Below are 23,906 nucleotides of genomic sequence, written 5' to 3'. Positions count from 1 at the left end.
GGAAGACCTGAACCAGTGCTCTTAACCGCTGAACCATCTCTCCATGTCTGCCTTCATTCTTTAGTAAGGAGTTAAATGGTCTTTATCAGTGAGTTTCTGTGGACAGCAGCACTAGGTCTTCAGTTCCCTCTGTCCGATACCATTAGCCTTCATTTCTGGTTCAGAGGCAGGCAGAGAACACTTCCAGATCCTAGGAAGCCGGGCTTCAAATCCTGCGCCATCCTGGGAGGGACACAGAAGAAGGTCCTCATTCCTGGGCTCAGTCTGGCAGGCTGTGAAATGGGCTCATAAAGAGTAGTGACCCCAGAAGTAGCGCCTGTAGCCTCCTCCCCCACTTCTCTCCCGGGGGTCCCAAGACCGACGGTGGGGTCGGTGGCTGGACGGGATGCTCTGGTGGAGAGGTGGCCTTGAGGATGGGATTCCGGGCTGAGCCTTTTCACGGTGGGGCTTCGGGAGGGGGCGGGTTCTCTGGAACCAGAAACCCGGAGCCGCCCAGGAATTTTGGCTCGGACTGCATTTCCTCGGGCCGGGCGGGCGCGATCCCGGGGAGGTGGCTACGGACCGAGAGCTGCGTTCGGTGGCTCCTCGGTACCATGCAGCCGCTGCTCTGCGCGATGGCCGGGCTCGCCCTGCTCCGCGTCGGGGCGGGCGAGTGGGGTCGGGGACCCAGGGACACCCCCGGACAGCGAGGTAGGAGTAAGAGAGGACCCGGAGACAGCTACCGGGGAGAGGTGGAGGGAGGGAAAGGTGACGGTGACAGAAAACAGAAACACGGGGACAGAAAAGGGAAGAGATGAAGGAAGGAGATACATAAGAAGAGAGGGGAGGCTGAGAGCGGAAGAGGCTTTGAAGATAAACGCGTGCGGACGAGGAGGGCTAGAGACCGGAGGTGGAGAAAAGCGCAAACAAGAAGGAAAGAAATGGGAATGCAGGAAGAATCGGGGGAAGAAAGATCTGGGGAAAGGAATGTGGCAACCGGATGCCTAGGAGCGCGCGGTCGGCCAGGGCGGAGTTCTGGTTGCAGGGTGTGGCCGCCCTGGGGCCAGGGCATCCAGGGAAGGGCTGCAAAGGGCGTTGTCATGAAAAGGGGGCCTGAAAGGGTCAATGACCCAGGCGGGGCCAGCACCACCGTTGAGAAGACAGATGGAAGAAAGGTACCGTCTCACCTGCCTGGAGGCCCGGGGGCTCTGTAGTGAGGTGAGGAGGCCATCTTCCAGGTTCCCAGAACCGTCCAAGAGCCGTGGCTCATCCTAGCTGTCTAGGCGAGGATGAGCTCGGGCCTCATAGGGCCAAGGCGGACCCAGCACCAAACCCCAGGCCTCTGGCTCTCTTGGGTTCTTGCTCCAGCCATGCAGAAAAGTCTGGCACTAAGACCGAGGCTCTGGCTGTGTTTCGAGGCCCACGAAGAGAAGGAAGGAGTAACTCAGATCGTTAAAGGGAGTTCCTAGGGGTGAATCGCTTTATGTTTCACAGGCTGACTTCGGGGAATGTAAGAAAGGACGTGCCCACCAGTGAACATACAACACTAGTTCTCTCAGACCATCAACCCCTCTAGCCTCAGTTTCCCCATCTGTTAAGGAGTGACTGGCACTCTGTGTAGCTCAGAGTCAGCTCACAAGGCACAGCCTCTTAGATGCTCCTGTCAGCTCTACATGGGTGGCAGAGATGTGGACCAGGGCTCGGCTGGTGCCTCCCAGAGGAAGGAGCTATCCCTGCTACGGATCACTTTTCTTGCCCCTTTGAGCCACAACCCGTTTTAAACATTGCTTTCCTTTCTGATGCGCACGTTCATTGCAACAGACAGGTTAAAAGGAAAGTATAGATGTACCCATGTAGCTGAGAAGTTTTCACTTCTAACCTTACAGACTTCAGACACAATCCCATCACTTAACTTTCGGAAGATATTTTCAACACCTTCATTGTACATACTATGGGGTACAGTTTTTCTATGACTTTTGACTATGAAAATGTTTGGATTAAAAAAATAGAATTTAAGATGACCGTGTACCTAGATTACTATAATGTAATTATACTATAATTAAGTATTAACTAAGCAATCTCACCTCTGCTGTCATCCTTGGGTTATTTTAAAAGAAAGTCCAAGCACTGTATTTATTTGTTAAGTTTTTGTTGTTTGACAATTTCATACATAAGATGAATTTTGTCGTTGTCACACCCCTCCCCCAATCCCCCTTCCCCTTCCCTCACTGAAACTTTCTTCTGAGCAAGCCCTCTCCCATTTCCATGTTTTGTTTTGTTTGTTTTTGTTTTTCGAGACAGGGTTTCTCTGTACTTTTGGTGCCTGTCTTGGATCTCAATCTGTAGACCAGGCTGGCCTTGAACTCAGAGATCCACCTGGCTCTGCTTCCCAAGTGCTGGGATTAAAGGCGTGCGCCACCACCGCCCGGCCCATGTTTTCTTTTTGTATGTGGCCCACTGAGTTAGTTAGTTCCCCCTTTTAAAACATTTATTTTATGTGTGCCTGTCTAAGATTATATACATGCACCACATTTGTGCTCCAACCCGTGGAAGTCTGAAGAGGGTGTTGGATCCCCTGGAACTAGAGTTACAGGTGGTTGTGAGCCACCATGTGGGTGCTGGGAAATGAACTCAGGTTCTCTGCAAGAGCAGTAAGTGCTCTTAACTGCTGAAGCATCTCTCAGTTCTGCAAATAAGGTATGGGGCCCAGCATCTTATATTTTATCTATAAACAGAACTGCAATGCTACAATTAATAATAATAATAATAATAATTCTTTTTTTGTTTTTCTTTTTTAACTTATTTATTTTTAATTACACTCATGATATTCATTAATTACACTCATGATATTAATTACATTTGTGGTATTTATTGATTACATTTGCATTATTCATTCCATAATTATATTTATGATATTCATTAAATACATTAATTGTATTGATTTATTACATTCATGGTATTATGTCCTGATACTCCTGTCCATTTGTGGGTTTTTTCCATCACACAAAACAGAGATTCTGTACTTAGGAAATCATTGCTCTATATTCCTTTCTTCTCTATCTTGAGATAACATCTAATCTTTCTGTCTCTATGAATTTGTATATTCTATATATTTCATGTAATATAATTCTATAGTATTTGTCCTTTTTTTTGAATGTAAAAACATTTTATGTACAACTGCAGGAGAAATAATATACAGATAGCTTGAACATAAAAACAGGTTATAATTTAAAAGTCCAGGATTATTTTAAACAGTAAAATATTTTCTCTGTAGAAATTAGTATAAATGATAACGTTTCCTAATAAGCCCTTTTAAGCCAAATAATAGCTGAATTATACATATAAATATTGATTAGATTCTGGGATACAGAAGAAACCTATCTTCATCTGTTCTGAGAACTATGTTTTACTTAAGTTGTGTGAGATTCCTATTCATCTTCCTCTTCACTGTTTGATTTACGGCAGACATTTTCCTATAGGCTAGTCCATAATCTAAAACGATTTGCCGGTTGTGGTGGCGCACGCCGGTAGGATTTGCTGAAGGAGGCGGAGGCAGGAGGATCACGAGTTTGAGGCCAGCCTGGGCTACACATTAAAATTATAAAAAAAACAAAAACAAAAACAAAAACGATTTTAGCCTCCCCTCCTGAAAGTACGGCCAGCATTTTCTTTCTTTCTCCCCCCGCCCCCGCCCCCCGGAGCTGAGGACGGAACCCAGGGCCTTGTGCTTGCTAGGCAAGCGCTCTACCACTGAGCTAAATCCCCAACCCCACAGCCAGCATTTTCTTTCATCAGCTTGGTACAGTAAAAATTTTATCCTAGTAGTGAAATGTTTCACTAAAGCTTACCCAGTGATTGGGCAAAAGCAAAACTTATTATAAGCCACAGTCATCCTAGTGTCCCCCCTGCTAGGTAGCCTCCCTGGATCTGTGGGTTGCAGTCTGATTGTCCTTTGATTTATATCTAGTATCCACTTATGAATGAGTACATATCATGTTGGTCCTTCTGAGTTTGGGTTACCTCACTCAGGATGATATTTTCCATCCATTTGCCTGCAAATTTCATGATGTCATTGTTTTTCTCTGCTGAGTAGTACTCTATTGTGTATATGTACCACATTTTCTTAATCCATTCTTCAGTTGACAGGCATTTAGGTTGTTTCCAGGTTCTGGCTATTACAAATAATGCTGCTATGAACATAGTTGAGCATGTATCTTTGTGGGATGATTGAGCATTCCTTGGGTATATGCCCAAGAGTGGTATGGCTGGGTCTTGAGGTAGATCGATTCCCAATTTTCTGAGAAACCGCCATATTGATTTCCAAAGTGGTTGTACAAGTTTTCACTCCCACCAACAGTGGAGGAGTGTTCCCCTTGCTCCACACCCTCTCCAACATAGACTGTTAGTGTTTTTGATCATGGCCATTCTGACAGGTGTAAGGTGGTATCTCAGAGTCATTTTGATTTGCATTTCTCTGATGACTAAGGATGTTGAGCATTTCCTTAAATGTTTTTCAGCTATTTGAGATTCTTCTTTTGAAAATTCTCTGTTTAGCTCTTTAGCCCATTTTTTAATTGAATTGTTCAGTATTTTGATGTCTAGTTTCTTGAGTTCTTTATATACTTTGGAGATCAGCCCTCTGTCAGATGTGGGGTTGGTGAAGATCTTCTCCCATTCTGTAGGCTGTCTTTTTGTCTTATTGACCGTGTCTTTTGCCCTACAAAAGCTTCTCAGTTTCAAGAGGTCCCATTTATTAATTGTTGCTCTCAGTGTCTGTGCTGCTGGTGTTATATTTAGGAAGTGATCTCCTGTGCCAATGTGTTCAAGAGTACTTCCTACTTTCTCTTCTATCAAGTTCAGTGTAACTGGATTTATGTTGAGGTCTTTGATCCACTTGGCCTTGAGTTTTGTGCTTGGTGACTTTTTTTTGTTTTTTAAGACAGGGTTTCTCCGTGTAGTTTTGGTGCCTGTCCTGGATCTCGCTCTGCAGACCAGGCTGACCTCGAACTCACAGAGGTCCACCTGGCTCTGTCTCCTGAGTACTGGGATTAAAGGCGTGCATCACCACTGCCCGGCAAAATAATTCTTTGTTATTGAAACATTCCTTGAGCATGACTTGTTTTTTGTTTGTTTTGTTTTGTTTTTACATTTAATTTGTTTGATCCAAGCAAAGGTTACCTGGCTGGTTGAATTTAATTGATATATCTGCTGTTCCTTCAAATGTGTAATCTTTCTCTCTCCATCCTTCCCTTCATTTTTTTCTTGAAATCAGTTGTTGAGAAAAGTTTGGCTCCTTTAGATTTTTCTTATTGAATTCCCTGGGTGCCATTCAGTAATTCAGTGTTCCTCTCCTCCTGTATCATCTATAAAATTAATGGCTATAGAAAGACAATTGATCTAATTCCAGTTAGATTTTCCTTTGGAAAAAATATTTTCTAAATTATAGTTTTGGAGACAGGGTTTCTCTGGGTAGCCCTGGTAGCTGTCCATGAACTCACTCTGTAGACCAGGCTGGCCTGGGACTCACAGAGCTCTGCCGGCCTCTGCTTCCCAAGTACCAGGACTAAAAGCATACACTACCACACCCAGTTATTTTTAATATATTTTTTAAAAGACAAGATCTCTTGTAGCTCAAGCTGGTGTTGAACTTACTGTGTAGACAAGGATGACTTTGAACTTCTGATCCTCCTGCCTCCACCTTCCTGGGATTAGAAATATATACCACCATTTCTGTTTTTGTGCTGTGCTGAGGATCAAACCTAGGGCCTTAAACATGCAAGGCAAGCATTCTGCCAACTGAGCTACATCCCCAGCCCATCTTTATTATTTTAATTGAATGTCTTTGATTCCTGCCAAGGATAGACTTTTTTTCTTCAAAGGCATAGTGGTCATTTATAATTCTTGCAAACTATTTAAGACTTCCTCAATTGTTGTGTTGGGATTTTCTTATATTATTCTATAAAATCTCTTTACATATCGAGGGAAGAAAACTGGTTTGTGTTATTATAGAGACCTTTAATTAATTAATTAGTTTGTTATTGTACATGTGGGGTTGCACGCCACAGGGCAAGTGAGGAGGTCAGAGGACACCTTTGTGGAGTTGGTTGTCTCTTTCCACCTTTATGTGGGTGCTGGGATAGAATTCAGGTCTGCAGGCTTGTGCTGCTGTGTAATTGGTATCCAATGACATCTTACCAGCTCCCTTAGAGACCTTTTCAGAGGCCAACCTCAGTTGAGTTCCTGTTCGCACTGTTGGAAGAATCCTCAGTGTCTTCTCATGTATTTATTTATTTTGGTTTTTCGAGACAGGGTTTCTCTGTGTAGCCTTGGCTGTCTTGGATCTCACACTTTAGACCAGGCTGGCCTCGAACTCACAGAAATCTGTCTGCCTCTGCCTCCCAAGTGCTGGGGTCAAAGGTGCATACCTCTACCACCCAGCTCTTTTATTATTTATAATTAAAAATATTATATGTGCCTGGCTGTGGTGGCACATGCCTTTAATCCCAGCACTCGGGAGGCAGAGGCAGGCGGATCTCTGTGAGTTTGAGGCCAGCCTGGTCTACAAAGCAAGTTCCAGGAAAGGCGCAAAGCTACACAGAGAAACCCTGTCTCAAAAAACGAATATATATATATACATATATATATATACATATATATATACATATATGTATATATATAATATGGATGGATGTGTGCCTATGTGAATTTATGTGCACCATATTCAGGCAGGTGCCCTCAGATGCCAGAGGGCATAGTATCTCCTAGAACTGGAGTTTCGGGCCGTTGCTGGGTCCTCCAGAAGAGCAATAAGCTGCTGAGCCTTCTTGTTTTTTCTATTTTTTAATTTTATTTGATGTATATGGGAGTTTTGTCTGAATGTATGTCTGTGAGCAAACATGCCCAGGACCTACAGAGGCCAGAAGAAGATACTCTAGAACTGGAGTCACAGATGGTTGTGAGCCACCATATGGGTGTGGGAATTGAACCCAGGTCCTCTGGAAGAGCAGTCAGTGCTCTTAACTGCTTAGCCATCTCTCCAGCTCCCTGTATCTCCTCTTGTAAGCAAGTATAACCATCCTCACCCACATCTTTGGACCAAGTCAGCATGGGAGGATAGAGACAGAAAGGTATCCTGTGCCTCACACCTTTATAGTTCCCCCCATTTTACAGATGGTGTAAGAAAAAGTGACCCTCACTTCATGATAAGAGTACGGAGAGGGGAGTGTGTCTCAGTTGGTAGAGTGCTTGCCTAACCTTCATGAAGCCCCAGGTTCAGTCTCCAGCATCCAGGTAGTGGGTGACAACCACCTGTAACTCCAGTTCCAGAGGACCTGATGCCTTCTTCTTGCCTTCAAGGGCCCCAGGCATGCATGTGCAAAACACCCATTCACACTTAAAACAAACAAACAAATAAATAAAAGAGCACTGGGGACTCAGAGCAGCAACATCGAGGTGGATTTGACCTTGCAAAGTCAGGCGTCAGCCTACAGAAAAGACAAAAATGGCTGGCACACCAACTTGCCCAAAATTGCGTTTCTTATATCCCTAATCACATTTCCCTGCCCCATTAAATTCTTCATCAGCTAAGTTTTTTAGGGAAGTACAATCTTCTTGGTGTCTACTATCACCACCTCTCCAGGTTCCCCAATCTATTTGTTCAGGATGCAAAGCCTTATCTGGTGTCCAAAAATGGACCTGAAGGTCAAGATGCCCTCCTTTTCTGATAAGGGCACTCAGTCACGTAGTCTACTCTCCATAACTTTTCAGGTCTAAGATAAACTAAAAAGCTTCCAGGGAGCAGGCGCCAGCTGCTAGCTAGGGAAGACGGGGCCTGCATGCATGTGTGTAAGAGAGAGACAGAGAGACAGGGAGAGACTTATGATGTAGCCCTGGCTGGTCTAGAACCCACTCTGTAGACCAGGCTGGCCTTGAACTCAGATGTCCGCATGCCTCTGCCTCTCGAGTGCTGGGATTGAAGGTGTGCGCCATCACTGAATTTTAAATGCTCTGAAAATGAGACATAATTATTGATTTCTTACAAGGGGAGACAGCGGGGAGCCCCAAGGTAGAAGAACTTATTTTACACAGCTCCACCACCAACAGGGACAGACGGTGTCAGGGGGTTGGACTCCAGTCTTGTCGCTGGCACTTCCTTTCTGCTGTGTAATCTTTTATATGTCACTTAAACTTGACATATAGTTTTACAAACTTTATAGTTTTATAAACTTGAGTTTGTAAAACAATAATAATAATAATAATAATAATAATAATAATAATAATAATAATAATAATAGAGGGTTTGTTTTGTTTTTGAGACAAATTCTTGCTGTGTAGCCCAGGCCAGCCTCGCACTTGGCAATTCACCTGCCTCAGCCTCTCAGGTGCTGGGATTACAGGAATGCCCCATCGTAAAAAAACAAAACAAAACAATAAAACAAAGCAAAAAACATTTCTTTTTTAAGGTGGAGGAGTATATAATGCAGCACTTGGAAGGCTGTGGTGCCAGAGGATTAAGAAACAAAAGAAAAGGAGTGACTTTATTTAGTACCAAATGATCAGCCCTGAAAACATACATAAAAGTAACATTATACCGATTGAGCAGGTTATATTTAGGAATATGTAAGTACATGCATATGATAAAAATTAATGGAAAAAAGGCCATGAATTTGAAAGAGAGCAAAGAGGGATATGTAAGAGGGTTTGGAGGGAGGAAAGAGGAGGGAGAAATGTTGTAATTATATTATAATCTCAAAGATAAAAAAGGGAAAAAGCTAGAATTAAATGGCTGATGCCTATCCACATTATACATCCAGCAAAAACCTTGGCGTGATAAAGGACCACAAAGCAATAGTAACTTAGAAGACAGAGTATGGCTGTGTCCATTCTAATAGCAGCAAAAGCCAGGATCCAACAAATGGAATTAGCTTGCAGAAGATAATCCAGTCAGGTCAGGGCTGCCCCTGCCTCCTGTTGGAGAAGCCCTTCTGCAGCATGGTACCCTCTGACTTCCTGCATGGATTTGTTCCTGAGACCTGATGCAGGGATCTAGGTTGAGCTCTAGACTCCGCATGAGAGAGGTGAGCAAGGGAAGGGGGTCCGGACACACCCGCTCCATCATTCTGGGCCTGTATTTGCTTGTCTGGTCGGTGTCCCAGCCTAATTTGCTTCCTGTGGCTGTGATAAACACTGTGACCAAAAGCAATTTGTGGGGAAAATGTTTATTTCATCTTACAGTCCATTAAGGGAAGTCAGGGCAGGAATTCAAGGCAGGAACCTGGAGGCAGGAACTGAAGCAGAGGCCATGGAGGGATATTGCTTACGGGCTCGTTGTTTTCCATGGCTTGCTCAGACTGCCTTCTTATAGAACCCAGGACCACCAGCCCAGGGGTGGCACTGCCTGTGGAGGACCAAGCCCTCCCATATCATCATTAATCAAGAAAATGCCAATCAGACTTGCCACAGGCTAATCCAAAAGGGTAACGGGGACTATTGGGGTCCAGCCCCTCAGTAGCCCTCTCCCAGGGTCCGTGGAAGAATCTACAGCCAGCTGATAATCTCATCTTAGATGGTAAGAAGTGAATCTACGAACATGAAATTCTTTAGTCCATTCACTTTATTCTTCTGAGCCAGTTCTCTCTCTACACAGCTTCAGTTCTGCTCTCATGCCTAGCTCCTTTCTTGCCTGATTTCTCTCTACATTTGTTTGCTGTCCCCTCTAAGTGCTACCTTAATTCCTTCATCTAGTTCTTTCCCATCTTAGCTCCTCTCCCATCTCCTTCTCTCTCACCTGGCTCTTCCTCATCTTCCATCTCGTCTTTCCAGTTCTCTCCTCTAGTCCTCCAGTCTCGTTCTCCTCTAATCTAGTTCTTCCCATCTCAGTTCGTTCCCCTCCAGTTCTTACCCATCTAGTTCTTCCATTCTCTTTTTCTTCTCCATCCTGTCTCTGAAAATAAAACTGCCTTTTATCCCTTTGGCCCTTATCTCTCCAAGCTATCTCTGCTCCCACTGCTTTCTGGCAGGGCGGGGGAAGTGTGCTCAGTCGCTAGGCAACTTGGCTAGGCAACTTCCATCACAGCTAGATGTAACTGTAAGTAGAAACCCGTTAGTTCTGAGTTCATTGTTAAGGGTGGATCTAAAACTAGAGATAAGACTTTGGGAAGGAGAAAGTTAAGCTTAATTAGCACATCCGCCAGTCCTTCTCAAACAGATAGTCTGGATGCTTAAGTCTGTTCTTAGAGAATCTGTGGGGTATCTCTGATAAGATACTTCCGTCCGTCCCGGGATGGTCCTGGCCGGATGCTGCTAATGACGATAATTACAGAAAGGCCTGAAATTAGGGATTTTGACTGTGTCTGTTGTCGCACAGTTGGAGAAACTTATATAAATACTTTAATTGCATAAGGGGAAATTGTGCCCAATGAATGGTGGAAAAGCTACAATAGCACATGAGAAAGTCATAGCAGGAAACAGCTAATAATCAAAAGCCAATATCACCAAGACTCCTTGAGCCTTGGCCTCATCCTCTGGAAGAGTTCCTAATTCCTCCAGGTCTAGTTTTGTCATAACCAGCCGAATTCCTACTTTATATATATTTTTGCGGCGTGCAGCAAAAGGGTCAGTTCTTCAGCTGAGGTTCCTTCTCCCCCCTTCCCCCCATGACTGTAGTTTGTATCAAGTTGACGAAGACTAGCCACCCTAGCCCATGTGTGGCATCTGCCCTATGGTTCATAGGCATCTTCAGGTGTGACATCACGGCAACCCTGCAAAGGAGACGGGGCGGGACAGACCGATCTTTTCTCAACCCGAGGAAGCTGAGTGAGAGACAGAGAGTGGTTTATCCTGGGTGGGTTTGAGGCCTCAGCATCCTGGGGTTTGGGAAGGGTTAGTTTATTCTAATTAGTGGTTTAAAAAATACAGGGTAGCAAAACAGAATCTGGGATCATGTCCAGCCTCGGGAGCAGAGCTGCCTCCGAGGCTGTCAGTCAGTCTAGCTTTGAACGGACACAGGAGGGAGAAACAGACAGGAGGTGGTGATTGACAGGCACTCTTCATGACAGCAGCTTCCCTTACATCCTAAGTAAAGCACTAACTCGGCCCCATAGGGAAAGTGTGGGAAGGACAGGGATAAGTTTCCCAGTGCCCCAGGAGTCTCCCAGTCCACTTCTGGAAAAAGTCTCAGAATAATCGAGGGAGATAGAGTGTGCCTCTCCTTAAGCAAAAACAAACAAAACAAAAGTTTCTTGGAATCTAGCTTTCTCTTAAAGGGCTCCGGGATCCTTGGCCTGTTTCAGTCAGAGCAGTTCCATGCAGAGTTCCTCATACAATCTTTTTGAAATACATGGTTCTGCTTCTCTTTAAGAATCAAAAATCGCTGGTGGTTTTGAACGCATCACAAATATTTATAGAAGTACTGGATGTGGTGAAGTTTATTATTCTCTTATACTGAGTGTGGTCAAATATCATTAACCCCAAGTGGCCAGTGTTGCTAGTAAAAATAGACTATGGCTTTGATGATGAGTGTGGGTACTTTCTCACTGTGTGAGTCCCGGGTACATCCATTTGCCTTGGAAGGGCTGTGACTGGGCGGGGCCGTATAGAGGACAAGACTGGTTGGCCAAGCCTCTTTAGGTAGGCCAGCCAGCCCAGCACCTCTCCTGGTCCCTGGGCTCCCCTCACCACAGGATCCTGCTTCACCCATGGCCACCATCCAGGGTACAGACAAGGCTTCAAGCAGGAGCCAGGCCAAAGAAAACAACTCCATACCCTAGGGAATCCATTGGCAGAGGAGGGAGAGCAGAGGGAGGGAGGGAGGGAGGGAGCATCCACAGCCTTGGCTCAAAGTCCAGTGAGATAACACAACAGTCCTCTGGCCTTTCCACCCATACTGGATAAGTTTCCTGACAGCCAGAGAGAGAGAGAGAGAGAAAGGAAAGAGAGCCCAGTTTCTGTCACACACACACACACACACACACACACACACACACACACACACACACACACACTCTCAGCCTAGCTCTGACCTCTGAGGCCTCAGACAAATTCTGAAAGACTGACAGACTCCCACTCCAGCCATGTCTGGGACCAAGAGCCTCAGACCAACCCCACCCAGCATGATAGAGGAGGCCAGAAAGTTAATGGCTGAGGGTGTAGGCTGAAAAGGGTCTTCAGGGTGTGTCCAAGCAGAGCTGTGCTGAGGTTCTCTGCAGGGAGGGAGCTAGTCACGCAGGACAGTTGTTAGGGCTGTGCTCCAAGCTTTCTGTCAGATGAGTTCCCAGGAGGCCTGGATGAGCTCAGAGCACAGCTCCATCCAGATGTGAGGGATTAGTGCTGAGGGGACCAACCTCATCCCAGCCTCTTTCCCCCCGGAGAGATTCTGAAGCCAAGTTAGACCTCATCACAGATTCTGGAGAACAGCGTCTGGGGCCAGGGGAGAGAAGTAGATGCATGCTCCTCAAGATGCCCACAGCTGCCAGCTTCCACTGGGTAAAGGATTCCGGCAAGAGCAAATGATGCTCCCAGAGTAACCTGGCTGAAAGCCCCTAGGCAGAACATACAGAGAGGGTGTGTACGCAGACTCCCACCAGGACAGCCCACCCTGGAGTAAGAAGAGTTCTTCCTGCCTTTTCTAACTCTCTCCAGGCTGCTGAGCCAGGCGGATCTCTGTGAGTTCGAGGCCAGCCTGGGCTACCAAGTGGGTCCCAGGAAAGGCGCAAAGCTACACAGAGAAACCCTGTCTCGAAAAACCAAAAAAGAAAAAAAAAAAAAAAAAAAAGAAGAATGCCTCTAACTTGTAAGTTCCACTTGCCCAAGGACAGATAACTTCCTGGAATGCTAGGGGCTGTTGTTCATGTAAGATAGCAAGCCACATGTTTTCACTTTTGTAGACAAGGTTGGTTGGACCAATTGCACCGGATGTGCTTGACCACACATGAGGTGGGGCGGTGCATAGGCAGGAAGTACATCAGAATGTATGCTTGCCCCCAATTGGACAGAGACAGGAAGTATGTAGCTTTGTAGGTTCTGCCTTTATAAGCACCTAACATAATTCGGTGCCACACTCTGGGAATCCCAGGTATGGACCCGGCCAATGCCCATCATCTTGACCAGTATTTAAATAAAGCTTGCTTCAAATTTGGCTCAAAAATTGTGGTTGTGGTCTTATTCTAGCCAGATGGGATGAACAGACGACCAAGAACAGCCATAGCAGTTGGTCAAATCTCCGATCCTCTCACTAGCAGTGGCTTTGGACATGACCTCTCACCCCTCTGTGCGTTAGTTTCCTGGAGTACAAAATGAGGCCACTACAGATCATCCTCAGCACGCCACACAGGGCACAGCTGCTCAGACTCACTGGTTCCCGGTGCCGAGGCCGCTCCGTTTCCTCCCTGGATTCTGTCTACTACTGTCTGGCTCATTACTTCTCACATGGATTACTGCCGCTACTGCCTCCCTCCACAGTCACATCCCTCCTCATTCTCTAATCGGAAATTCAAAACACCCCCTCCAAATATTCATGGAGGTTCATGGAGGTCTTGGGTCCCAAGACCCCTCTCTGGTTGAATCTCCCACCCACCTGGTTCTTCACAGGCATTCCAGCTCCCTAGATGGTTTGTCTAAGGAAGATGTACGTCTCTCCAAGTCTTTGTAAGCAGCCAGATCTTCCCTGTCTCCACTTTACCCAGCCTAGACACTACCTCCTTGATGAAGCCCTCCTGGGTCTGGTGGCTCATCTTCATCCTCTGCATGTCTGTCCTTCTGTCTGATTTCAGCACCCACGGCACTCTAGCCTGGTGTTGTACAGGCCTCTCTAGTGCCACAAGGGAACCAATGGCCTCAGAGTGACAAGACCTGTTTTCCCTACAGCTGCTGAGTCCTCCAGAGAAGATCTAGCTTGGAGCCCAGGCTGTGACAGACACGTGGCTGTCCAAGGCCGATTGGACATCATGGAAGAGGTAACAAGGGTATGAGAGGAAGGCACCATGAAGCTTCATGGCCATCTGCCAGGCTGGAGGCTTTGTGGAGTACAATGGTCAGGAAACCCAGGCCAGTCCTGTTCCCCAGGCACCAAGTTAAATACTCTCTGCTCTAACTGGGATGTTCAGCTGAGCAATGTGTTATATAGCCTAGCTCCCAGGAGGCGTTACTTACACCAAGCCTGAGCTTTTTCCCGGGACGGGGAAGGTGGAAATTCAACCATCAAATTTTGTAAAGCAGCCATGAACCATAACTTTGGGTTCATATATTTGTGTGGGGGAAAGTTTTATCTTCATTGCTGGAAACTTTTAAATCCCTTCCTTCCACCATGCGTGTCCCAGGGATTTAACTCACGTTGTTAAAGTTCGTGGCAGGTGCCTTGACCTCCTCCATCACCTCGCCAGCCTCTTCTTTTTTTTTTGTGAGACAGGGTCTCACTATGTAGCCATGGCTGGTTTAGAACTCACTATTAAACCAGTCAGGCCTGAAACTCATGGCAATCCTCCTGGCTCTGCCTCTAGGACTACAGGCATGGACCCACACACCCAGCTTCAGCATGTCCTCTGTGCTCCCTCATTCTGTGAGGATGGCAGCAACGGCCTGGTGTTAGATTCTGTCCTTTAGTGAGTTAATATGTACATATACTAGTACATCAGAATTTCATTCAGTCTGTAAAGCGCTTGCCATGTAACCAGGAGGAGCCAAATTCCATCCTCAGGACCCACAATAAAAGCTAGGGGCAGTGGTGCTGGACCCCAAAGTTTAGGGTCTCAAGTGGGCGCCCCAAGAACCCAGACTCCAGTCCAGTTGATGCAACAGCACGAGGATTTATTTAGCTTCTATATAGAAGGGCTCCTCTGCTCCCAAGAGCAAGAGTCGCATCTTACTGCAGCCCCATAAGGGCTTTTAAAGGGAAAAACCCACAAAACCCACAAGATTACAATTCCCATACAATTTTATGGCCTGATCACAGGGTGATCACAGAGTGGGTACAGTCACGTCCGCATGCACATTCTTCCTGAAACCTCAAGGGGGGTATCAGGGTGGGAGTGGGGTTTACACAAAGGTCACAGTGGTCCTTCCTGGAACACCTGCAACTATCCCAGTCACAGTCGAGCACATCTCTTAACAGAAATCTTTTTACATTGTTACATTGTGGCAGGGGTGATTGAGTAGTGGCTGAGTCAGGTGGCCCTGGGAACTAGATTTTTAGTTTCTCATTTCCTGGTGCTTGAAGTTTCTCTCTTCCTGAGGCTTGGGGGTGTAAGCCTGAAGGGCTAGGGTCTTTCAAGTGGCATTCCAGCACCAGAGAGGAAGAGCTGGGAGGATCCCTGGGGCTCGCTAGCCGGCCAGCCGAACCTGTTCATTGCCAGGAAGAGCTCCTGCCTCAATGGCAAGGTGAGGCCTGTGAGATAGCTCACCAGGTACCGGCCATCGAGCCTGATGACCCGAGGCTGATCCCCGGGTCTTTCTCTTTCTTTCCTTTTTTGTTTTTTTGAGACAGAGTTTCCCTGTGTAGCCCTGGCTCTCCTGGAACTGGCTCTGTAGACCAGGCTGGCCTTGAACTCAGAGATCCTCCTGCCACCACCGTTGGCCTAATCCCCAGAATTTTCCAAGTGGAAGGAAAGAACTGACCTCCACATGTTACCACGGTGTGAGTGTGCTCCCCCCCCCCCCACAGGGGACAGCTCCTAAGACTTTCTGCTCTCTCACTCCCACAATGACAAAATAATTATTGGAGAGAAAAATCATACTCTGTATCCTAAACTGGCCTGGAACTCATGGTGATCTTCCTGTCTCAGTCTATTGGCTTTTGAGCTTACAGACATCAACAACCAAAATAATATATAGTTTTTAACAATTGAATGCTATTGTAATGTTAAAATCTGCCCCCCCCCCCCAAGCATTAAAGAACTGTTGTGAAGCTGGGCAGTGGTGGTGCATGCTTTTAATCCCAGCACTTGGGAGGCAGAGGCAGGTGGATCTCTGTGAGTTCGAGTCCAGCCTGGTCTACGGAGCGAGATCCAGGACAGGCACCAAACTACACACAGAGAAACCCTGTCTTGAAAAAAACGAAAAAACCAAACCAAGCAAAACCCTTTAAGCCATCCCTAGAAACAAAACATTAAAATCCCAAACCTGCCATTTAAGGAAGGTGCCACCAGGGGGCGGTGCAACAAAAGCAATGTGCACTTTTACTGCCAAGTCCCCAACAAAGAAAAAGGTGCTGAGGGGTTCCCGTGCCAAGCCTGGCACCTTTGAGTAACAGACAGGAGGATCCTTAAAGCAGCTTGTGATGGTGTCGCTGGGGAAACTGAGCAGAGACTGAGTGAGGGCCAGGACTCCACAGCACCCAGTTCTCTCCACTGCATTATGCTGGGACTCAGTGAAATTTCTTTAGGGTATCACTAAGCTAAGCTAAAGTTGGCCCTACTCCTGTGCTTGACTTGGCCCTGGCCTCCCGCTCCAGACGGTGGAGAAGACGGTGGAGCACCTGGAGACCGAAGTGACAGGTCTGCTGGGCCTGCTGGAGGAGCTGGCTTCCAATCTACCCCCAGGGCCCTTCAGCCCCGAACCGGACCTGCTAGGAAGTGGTGAGTGGCTCAGGCGGCAAGAGGGACACCTGCTGGGCCTGTCACCAAGGGTCCCTGGCAGCTCCATCACACTGGTGGAGCCAGAACACACAGGGGGATGGGGGGTGAAGTGCTGTGCAGCCCCAGGATTGAGTTGGTAGCACATCAGTCTTCAAGTATTCCGGTCTGTGCTCCTCCATCGATTCTCACCACCCATTGGCACTCTGGGCCCTGGAGTCCTAGTGATGCTCAGATCACCCCCAGCTCCTTTCTTGAGTCCTGGTTTTGGTACTGCTGTCCCAAGGGACTGGGAAGCTGGAGGGAGGAATTCCTGGGCATAGCCAGGACAAGGGGCTCCTTCAGCTGCTCACTCGGGACACCCCCTTTCTTGCAGATCACTTCTGAACACCAGGGGTAGTGGAGCCTGGCAGCTGAAGTCATCCATCTGAGAACCAAGCCTGGCCTTCTTGCCGTCCTGCCCCACCTTTGTGTGAAATAAAAGCTACTACTCTGGCCCCGTGTTTGTTAATGGTGACCTCTGTAACCTCAGCCCCAGCTCCTTCTGTCATACACCCTGAACCCCACACGCTGTACCAGCCCACAGACCTGGGTAACCTGTGCACCTGCACTTCCAACTTTATAGGGACAGACGGCAGAACCCGATTCATACAAAGTGAGGCACCCGAAGCCCAGAATGGTAACGGGACACAGAAGGCCCTTTATACAGCCTTGCTACTCAAACTGTGGCCACAAAAACAGCCGGTGCCACCCAGAAACACATGGTCATCTGGGTCCCATCCAGGCAACCCCCACATCAGAATCTCTGCCTTCATGTGATTCCCTATCCTGCCCTCCTGGGGGTGAGAGGTTGTGTGCCCATTAAGAATCCTGTTCCATGGCTGAGAATCCAGACATACTTCCAGCCTCTTTTTTAAAAAAATTCTATTTCAGTAAACAAAGTTCACATTACATAAAATTCTTGGTGTGTGTGTGTGTGTGTGTGTGTGTGTGTGTGTGTGTGTGTGTGTGTGTGAGATTCACCATGCAGACCAATCTGGGATTAAAGGTGTACACCCAGCAAAATTTACCATTTTAACCTGCACAAATTCTGCAGTTTCTAGTGTGTTCACCATTAATTCCAGGACATTTTCAACACCCCACAAGAACTCTGAGCCTACACAGCAGTCACTTCCCCTTCCCTCTCCCCACTGCCAGCCCTCAAGAAACCATCTTACCGGACTTGCCTACTTACTGTGGGCAGCTTTTGTGAATGGCATCAGGTTCTCACTGGACAAGTTCTGAAAGGCCATCCATGTTGCAGCGTGTTATTCCTTCATATGGCTGAATAATGTTCTATTGTATCAACAGGCCATAGTTTGTTCACCCATCAGTTCATGGATCTTTGGGGTGTGTGCACATTTGGGTGATTAATGTGATTCCCAGCACTGGTGTTGAGCTCACAGACACAATTGTGTGCACATCTGGGGTATTAATGTGATTCCCAGCACTGGTGTTGAGCTCACAGACACAATTGTGTGCACATTTGCGGTATTAATGTGATTCCCAGCACTGGTGTTGAGCTCACACACACTTCACGCCTTGTGTCATTCTCCTCCCACTGTTGGATCAGTACCCCAGCAGCTGGCTACTCAGTTGAGGCCTCTCTGGGGTTGTGGCCGGGGCCCAGGAGGCTGGACAGACACTTGTCTCTCTGGAGTGTCATTATCCTAAGCTTTCTAACACAGGGGAAGTGGGGGGATCCTCCAGCCAGCAAGCAAAGCTCTGTGCTCCTGGACATGACAATGAATCCTTGAAACTGTCCCTGCTGGTTCCCTTTTCTGAACACCAAGGAGCAGAATGCCTGCAGGGTCTGGGCCAGAGCCAAGGGCCCTTCTGACTGCAGGTTCCAAGGTAACATGAGGCTGGGGCACCTCCCTGGGTGGATCCTGTCCTCATCACTAGTCTCCCTGAGACCACCCCAGAAACCATATAAACACCTTTCTGTCCTTTCCCAGGACCAGGGTGACCGGCCATTCTTCCCACCTCAGTCAGAGAACTCTACCACCTCCATCTGGCTCGGGTACCTGTGCCTTGTCACTGCCTGGGCCCTGTGTGGATATGGAGAGCATCTTTTGCAAGTCCGTCAGACGCAACCCCTGCCAGGTAGCTTATGCCTGGGATTTCCACAGCGTATGTTTCTAGTTCAACACATCCATTTTTACTGGCTAACAGGGCCGGAATCTCTGAGTCATAAAGCGGAAGAAAACAAGCTGGCACCAGAAAGACATTTCCAGAATGTTCCAGAGCTGGCTGACTTTAATTTGGAAACAGCTTTTGGCTACAGACATTCAGGTTTAAGGCACATTCCGAACTACAAGGATCCCAGTCCCTGGCAGGGAACCGGCTTTCTTCTTGCATGGAAGAGGGAACCAGTGATTTTTTTTTTTTTGGCCTTTTTCTAAAAAAGGAGTGAGTTCGGCAAAAACAAAACTCATGACACATTCTCGCCAGACACAACTGTACCCTCACAAGACCTCCCTTTTATCTGGCAAGGATGGGGTGTCCCATCCACTTCCCACTCTCCTCAGAAACATGCATAGAGTAAACAGACTTATATGCATCTGTCTGGCAATGATGGTTATAAAAAAAAAAGTTTTCAAATAAAAACACAAAATCACATGTTTATAACAAAGCTAGGAGTCTTAGCCACAAGCAATGAGGAATGATTGCAGGAGCCGGGAGAGAAAAACATCTATTCTGAACAGCAAAAGGCTGTGAGGGCCGGGGAGACGGCTGCCTGAGAACTCTGGCCCAGCTGGGCCCTTTCGGCACGATATGCGGTTGAGGAGAGACCAGAAGGAAGAGGCCATGGTTCTGGGGAGAAATGGTGCACCTAGGGATACTGGAGAGATTAGGAAAAACTCAAGGACACTCTTTGGGCCTTTCCCTGCCAGTGCCAGCAGGGGGCAGAAGTGAGGACCTCGAGCTCAGTCGTTGCCCGCCACAGATCTTCAGTAGAATCTTCCGATAGTCCCCAGAAGTGTCTCCCTGGTGGCAGAACAAGAGTTGAGGCAAAGGGAGGCAAAGCCACCTCCTCTCCGGCCTGTGGAGAGGAGGGCCTGTCTGAGGGAGAGGTCCCATTCAGAGCATGTGGTGCAGACCTCGACTGCTTGAACAAGTGCTGTCCAGAGGGCCCCAGAGTCTGTGCAAAGCCCAAAGCCAGGCGCGAGGGCATGTGTCTGTAATCCCAGCACTGGGTAGGTGGAGGCAGACAGATCCCTGGGGCTGATTGGTAGGCCATTCTAGACTAGTAGTCATCAAGCCTCGGGTCCCAGGGAGACTTTCTCAAAAATCAACAGGAATAGCTCCTGAGGAATGCTACTCCATGTTGACTCTGGTCTCCACATGCATACATGTGCGTGCATACATATACACAGTATCAATCACCTATTACCAAAGTCCAACAAGTATCTAGAACAACGTCTTCATGGGCCCAAGGCTCACCACCCAGGGCTCATCAGCATTGCTCTCTGCCTAGAGCATTTATGCGGGGCTTCTACTATAAAGCAACGCTGTCCTTGGAAGCCTCGTCCTTGTGACCACCCATGGAAGACACCATTACTGTTACAGCCTCCCATTTCTCACAGATCAATCTCTGTCCAACACCACAGTGCTCTCTACGAGTTTAGCTAATTTCAGATCATTTTCTGTCGCCCTGAACTCTCTGAAGGAAAAGCCTGTGGCTTCTTTAGCTATCACAGCCTACTAGTAGTACTCAGCCCCAATCAGACAGGAATGATAAACTCTCATTTCCATAGCGCAGGAATGGAGATTAGCTAGTCTTCAAGAGGAGCCCAACAGTATCAAAATGCTGGGGACTTCGTGTCAACTTCTGCCACCCAGCCCAGACACACCATGTTTCTTCCAGCATTTGTGGAGACTGCTGCCACCACACCTGTGGAGGAACTAGCATTCTTAGAGAAGCGAGGCCACTGCTTGGGAGGTTTACAGACCATGCTCAAGGGTCATGAGGTTAACCAAGTAGAAAAGCCAGGATCAGACGCCCAGGCTGACCCAAGGGCTGAGCTACCTATGTGGTCTCCACTGTAAAGTGAATGGGGGGAAAGCCAGAATCTAGTAAGCAAGAGCTGAGCTCCACAGGCCCTTGGGACATGAGCTGTCTGTCCTTGGTGGATCACATCTTCACAGAGTGGTGGGGACTCTGAAGGTCAAGGACATGATAATGGAAGGACAGATTTCTCTATACCATTGGACAGACACCCCTGTTCAGTTATCAAGTACTGGGGTCCTAGAGGGTGGGAATGTAGGGTCACAGGTGGGAGCCCATTTTCAGGTTTCCTAGTGGCTTTACCCAGCAGGTCTGCATAGAGAGGATGATTGGCCTGAGTGCAGGTGTCTGAGATGGTCTGCACTTGGCTGTGCTGGGGGGAGGTCTTTTGCTCCACCCCTTGGCATTTCTATAAATATCATAGGGCAGAGACAGTCAGGGCCCGTTGGAATAGGTTCCAGGCCCTCTCGAAGCTGTCCTGTATTGTCTGTTTATCTCCACACTCTAAATCCTTCGATCTAATATTTCCTGCTGCTCTCACTCAAGAAAACTCTGGGGAACTGTAGGGTTGATGAGTAGCTGCCCTGGATCACAGGATTGTGACCTGCCCTGTCCTCAGGATCTTGTGATCTGTTTGGAGGTGACTGGAATGAAGAGGCCCACTAGGCCAAACCCAGGGCTGTTCCCGAGAAGGGAAGGAGACGGAAGGGGCTTCGTGGGCCCTGAGCCCATACCGTGATGTCGTGGTACAGCGACTTGCCGTACATCCGCTTATACTCTGCTCGGATATCCAGGAGGTCAAACTCGCTGCGAGACACCATGATGCGAATCAGGGTCCGGTCTTTTGTTCCTGCTCCCTGAAGACAGAGTATGCACATGAGGCTTCTCACCCTCCCACCTTCCAGGAGGCCCCAATCCCTCCGTACCCTCTACACTCAGCCCGCTGGGACCCCTTAGACCCAAGAGGTTTTAAGATGTCTTGAATTAGGGCCCCCTGCACATAAGAGCTACATACCCGCATAGCCTTGTTGAGCCTTTCAGCAAAGAAGGCAGGGGTATTCTTCAGGCATTTCACTACAAGAGAAACACAGCATAAGGGCTGTAGGATACAGGGGGGCACACACTACCCAAGTGGCCCCCCCAGGAAGCCTGGACATCAAATCTGACACCACTCATCCACTTCTCTTCCTGCTGGCAGTGATCCCCTGAACGTGGCTCCATACAAGTAGGACCATCAACTGCTTGGCATCACTGAGCAAAAACCACTGGGGCTGTGCAGAGGGTGGGGTGGGGGGCTTAATGAGAAGAGGTGCCAACTTCACGGGTGCCTAGGCATGAGGGGGTCAAACAGAAAGACCCTCGTGGAAAAAGGGAGGCCAAGAGGATGCGGTGTTTTTCTCAGGCCATGAGGGGAAATGAGGATCCACTGCCTGTTCTAGTCAGAAAGAGCCAAGAAAAACATACTAAAGGAAATGGGCAAACTGATGTGTGTCCCGTGTCCCCGTCCCCCCCGTGAGTATAGAGAGAGGTGGCAGGGCTATAGGGCAAGAACCCAACTCCTCATTAGGGGCAGGTTCCCGGAGCCTCCAAGACCTGCTGTAGAGGGCACAGTGCTGTAAGAGGCACTCCCCATGCTGGAAGCTCGGCCAGCATTCCCTAGAATGGGCCCTGTTTTGCTGTTGCAAGTAAAAAAATCTTTCCATGTGTTTCCATCAGACTGCTGACAATTGCCTGCAGGGGTATATTTTTAGAGGAAACTTGGCAGGATGTGAGTCACCTTCCTCCAGGAGAGCAGCTGGACAGGCCCCCACTGATGCCCACACTGGAGCTCCGTTCTGCAGAGCTGCACTGCAAACTCAAGCCCCCTCCGTCCCAGAGGCCGGGAACCCACGGATTCCCACCAGCCAGATGGGCCAGATTAGCAAGCTCAGACTCTGTGGTTCCCTCACTACACCACCTTCAACCACAGGACACTGAGCACCCAGATCAGGGCCCATACTGCCCAGTGGGTGGGCAGGCAGACAGGCAGGCAAACCAAGCTCCAGACACCTACCCACAGCCAGCATGCCCTGCTCCAGGTCCCCGGACATCTCCCGGCAGATGCTCTTCTCAATGTCTCGCCCCGTCATCCTCTGATACTCATTGAAAACTAGCAGGAAAGTAGAAGGGACATGTCATAGTCTGAATCACGTTCTCTTAAATTTCCATGTGGCAGTCCTGACCCTCAGCACCTCAGAATACGTATTAAAACAATGCTATGATGGCGGGCCCTGAGTCAAGCTAACCGGAGGTCAGGTATGTGTGTGGACTGACAAATCTTGGCTTGAGATGGCTTGACTTAGGGTCTTTTGCCTTTTCCTTTCCACACACAGCCACAGCTCTCTCCAAGTCCCATTAAGCACTCAGCACTTTATAACCAACACAAATCTGCGGTAGAGGACTCCACCCAGCCGTATGCCAATGTGTTTTGAGTTTAGTTAAATCACCCTGGGCTGAAGTACAATTTTCACTACATCAGGCATAATAAATGCATTTCTGTTTTTTGTGTGTGATAAAGTCACATCATATAAACCCTTGGGCTTCAAGGGATCCCTCTGTCTCAGTCTCTCAAGTAGCTAGGACTACAGATACATGTCATTACCTAGCTGTAAGTGTATTTTTTGACTTGTGACATTTTCACATGGGTTTGTCGGATAGCATGTCATCACAAACTGAGGAATGTCTATGTAGGAAGAGACCACATGGGGACACAGAATGAAGAGACTCATCTGGAGAGAGGCCTCAGGAGAAACCAATCCTGACAAGCTTACCAGTGTCCAAAACCCTAAGAAAACACATTCCTGTTGCTTAAGCCCAGCCTACAGTATGTCACAACATGAAAAGCAGAGAGGACACATGGACACACATACACACACACACATACACACACACACTGCCTCTCTTTCACTCTGCCCTGGACAGCCTGGTTGCCCTAGCGCAGCTCACAAGAAGCCATACCCTCAGCCTTAAGTCTGGTACGCTGGCTGATGCCCTTCAGTCAGATGATTCCTTTATCAGGGCAGTTGGTCTGCTTACCCATCTTGACCCACACTCTGTTCTCAAATCTAAATCTCCACATTCCCAGCCTGTGCCCCTCTTATTTCACGCAGCAGGCTCACCCTGCTCTACCCCACTGTGAGGCAGGACCCACTCAGACACAGCCCGCATTGTTCTGTCATGCCGAAAAACTTGGATTATCAACTCGGGAGCTGCTGAGTGCCACGGAACAGGCTGTCGGCTCCCTCGAGAAGGGGCCGTGCTAGACCCCACTG

The 23,906-nt window shown here is 48.0% G+C and overlaps 2 protein-coding genes across 2 annotated transcripts in view; one reads left to right on the top strand and one right to left on the bottom strand.

Annotated features, from left to right (window-relative positions):
* The first annotated feature begins 471 nt into the window (after positions 1-471).
* Plac9 (placenta associated 9) lies at positions 472-17,041 on the top strand. The gene is made up of 4 exons (XM_052733635.1): positions 472-690; positions 13,843-13,931; positions 16,424-16,547; positions 16,921-17,041. Exons 1-4 carry the CDS (start codon positions 594-596, stop codon positions 16,929-16,931), a joined length of 321 nt encoding a protein of 106 aa, XP_052589595.1. The 5' UTR covers positions 472-593; the 3' UTR covers positions 16,932-17,041.
* Positions 17,042-18,809: 1,768 nt separating this feature from the next.
* Anxa11 (annexin A11) overlaps positions 18,810-23,906 on the bottom strand; it is a 43,227-nt gene continuing 38,130 nt past the window's right edge. Inside the window, exons 12-15 of the mRNA XM_052733634.1 lie at positions 22,649-22,744; positions 21,611-21,669; positions 21,330-21,452; positions 18,810-19,574 (exon numbers count right to left, since the gene is read on the bottom strand). Of these exons, the coding sequence (XP_052589594.1) occupies positions 19,449-19,574; positions 21,330-21,452; positions 21,611-21,669; positions 22,649-22,744 (404 nt within the window). The 3' untranslated portion in view covers positions 18,810-19,448. The remainder of the gene's footprint in view (positions 19,575-21,329; positions 21,453-21,610; positions 21,670-22,648; positions 22,745-23,906) is intronic.

Source organism: Peromyscus californicus, unplaced genomic scaffold (genome assembly GCF_007827085.1).
Source record: "Peromyscus californicus insignis strain IS unplaced genomic scaffold, ASM782708v3 Scaffold_12__1_contigs__length_115047231, whole genome shotgun sequence".
NCBI classification, from domain to species: Eukaryota; Metazoa; Chordata; class Mammalia; order Rodentia; family Cricetidae; genus Peromyscus; species Peromyscus californicus.
Note: the sequence above shows the minus strand (reverse complement) of the source record. Positions and strands in the feature narration are given on the sequence as shown.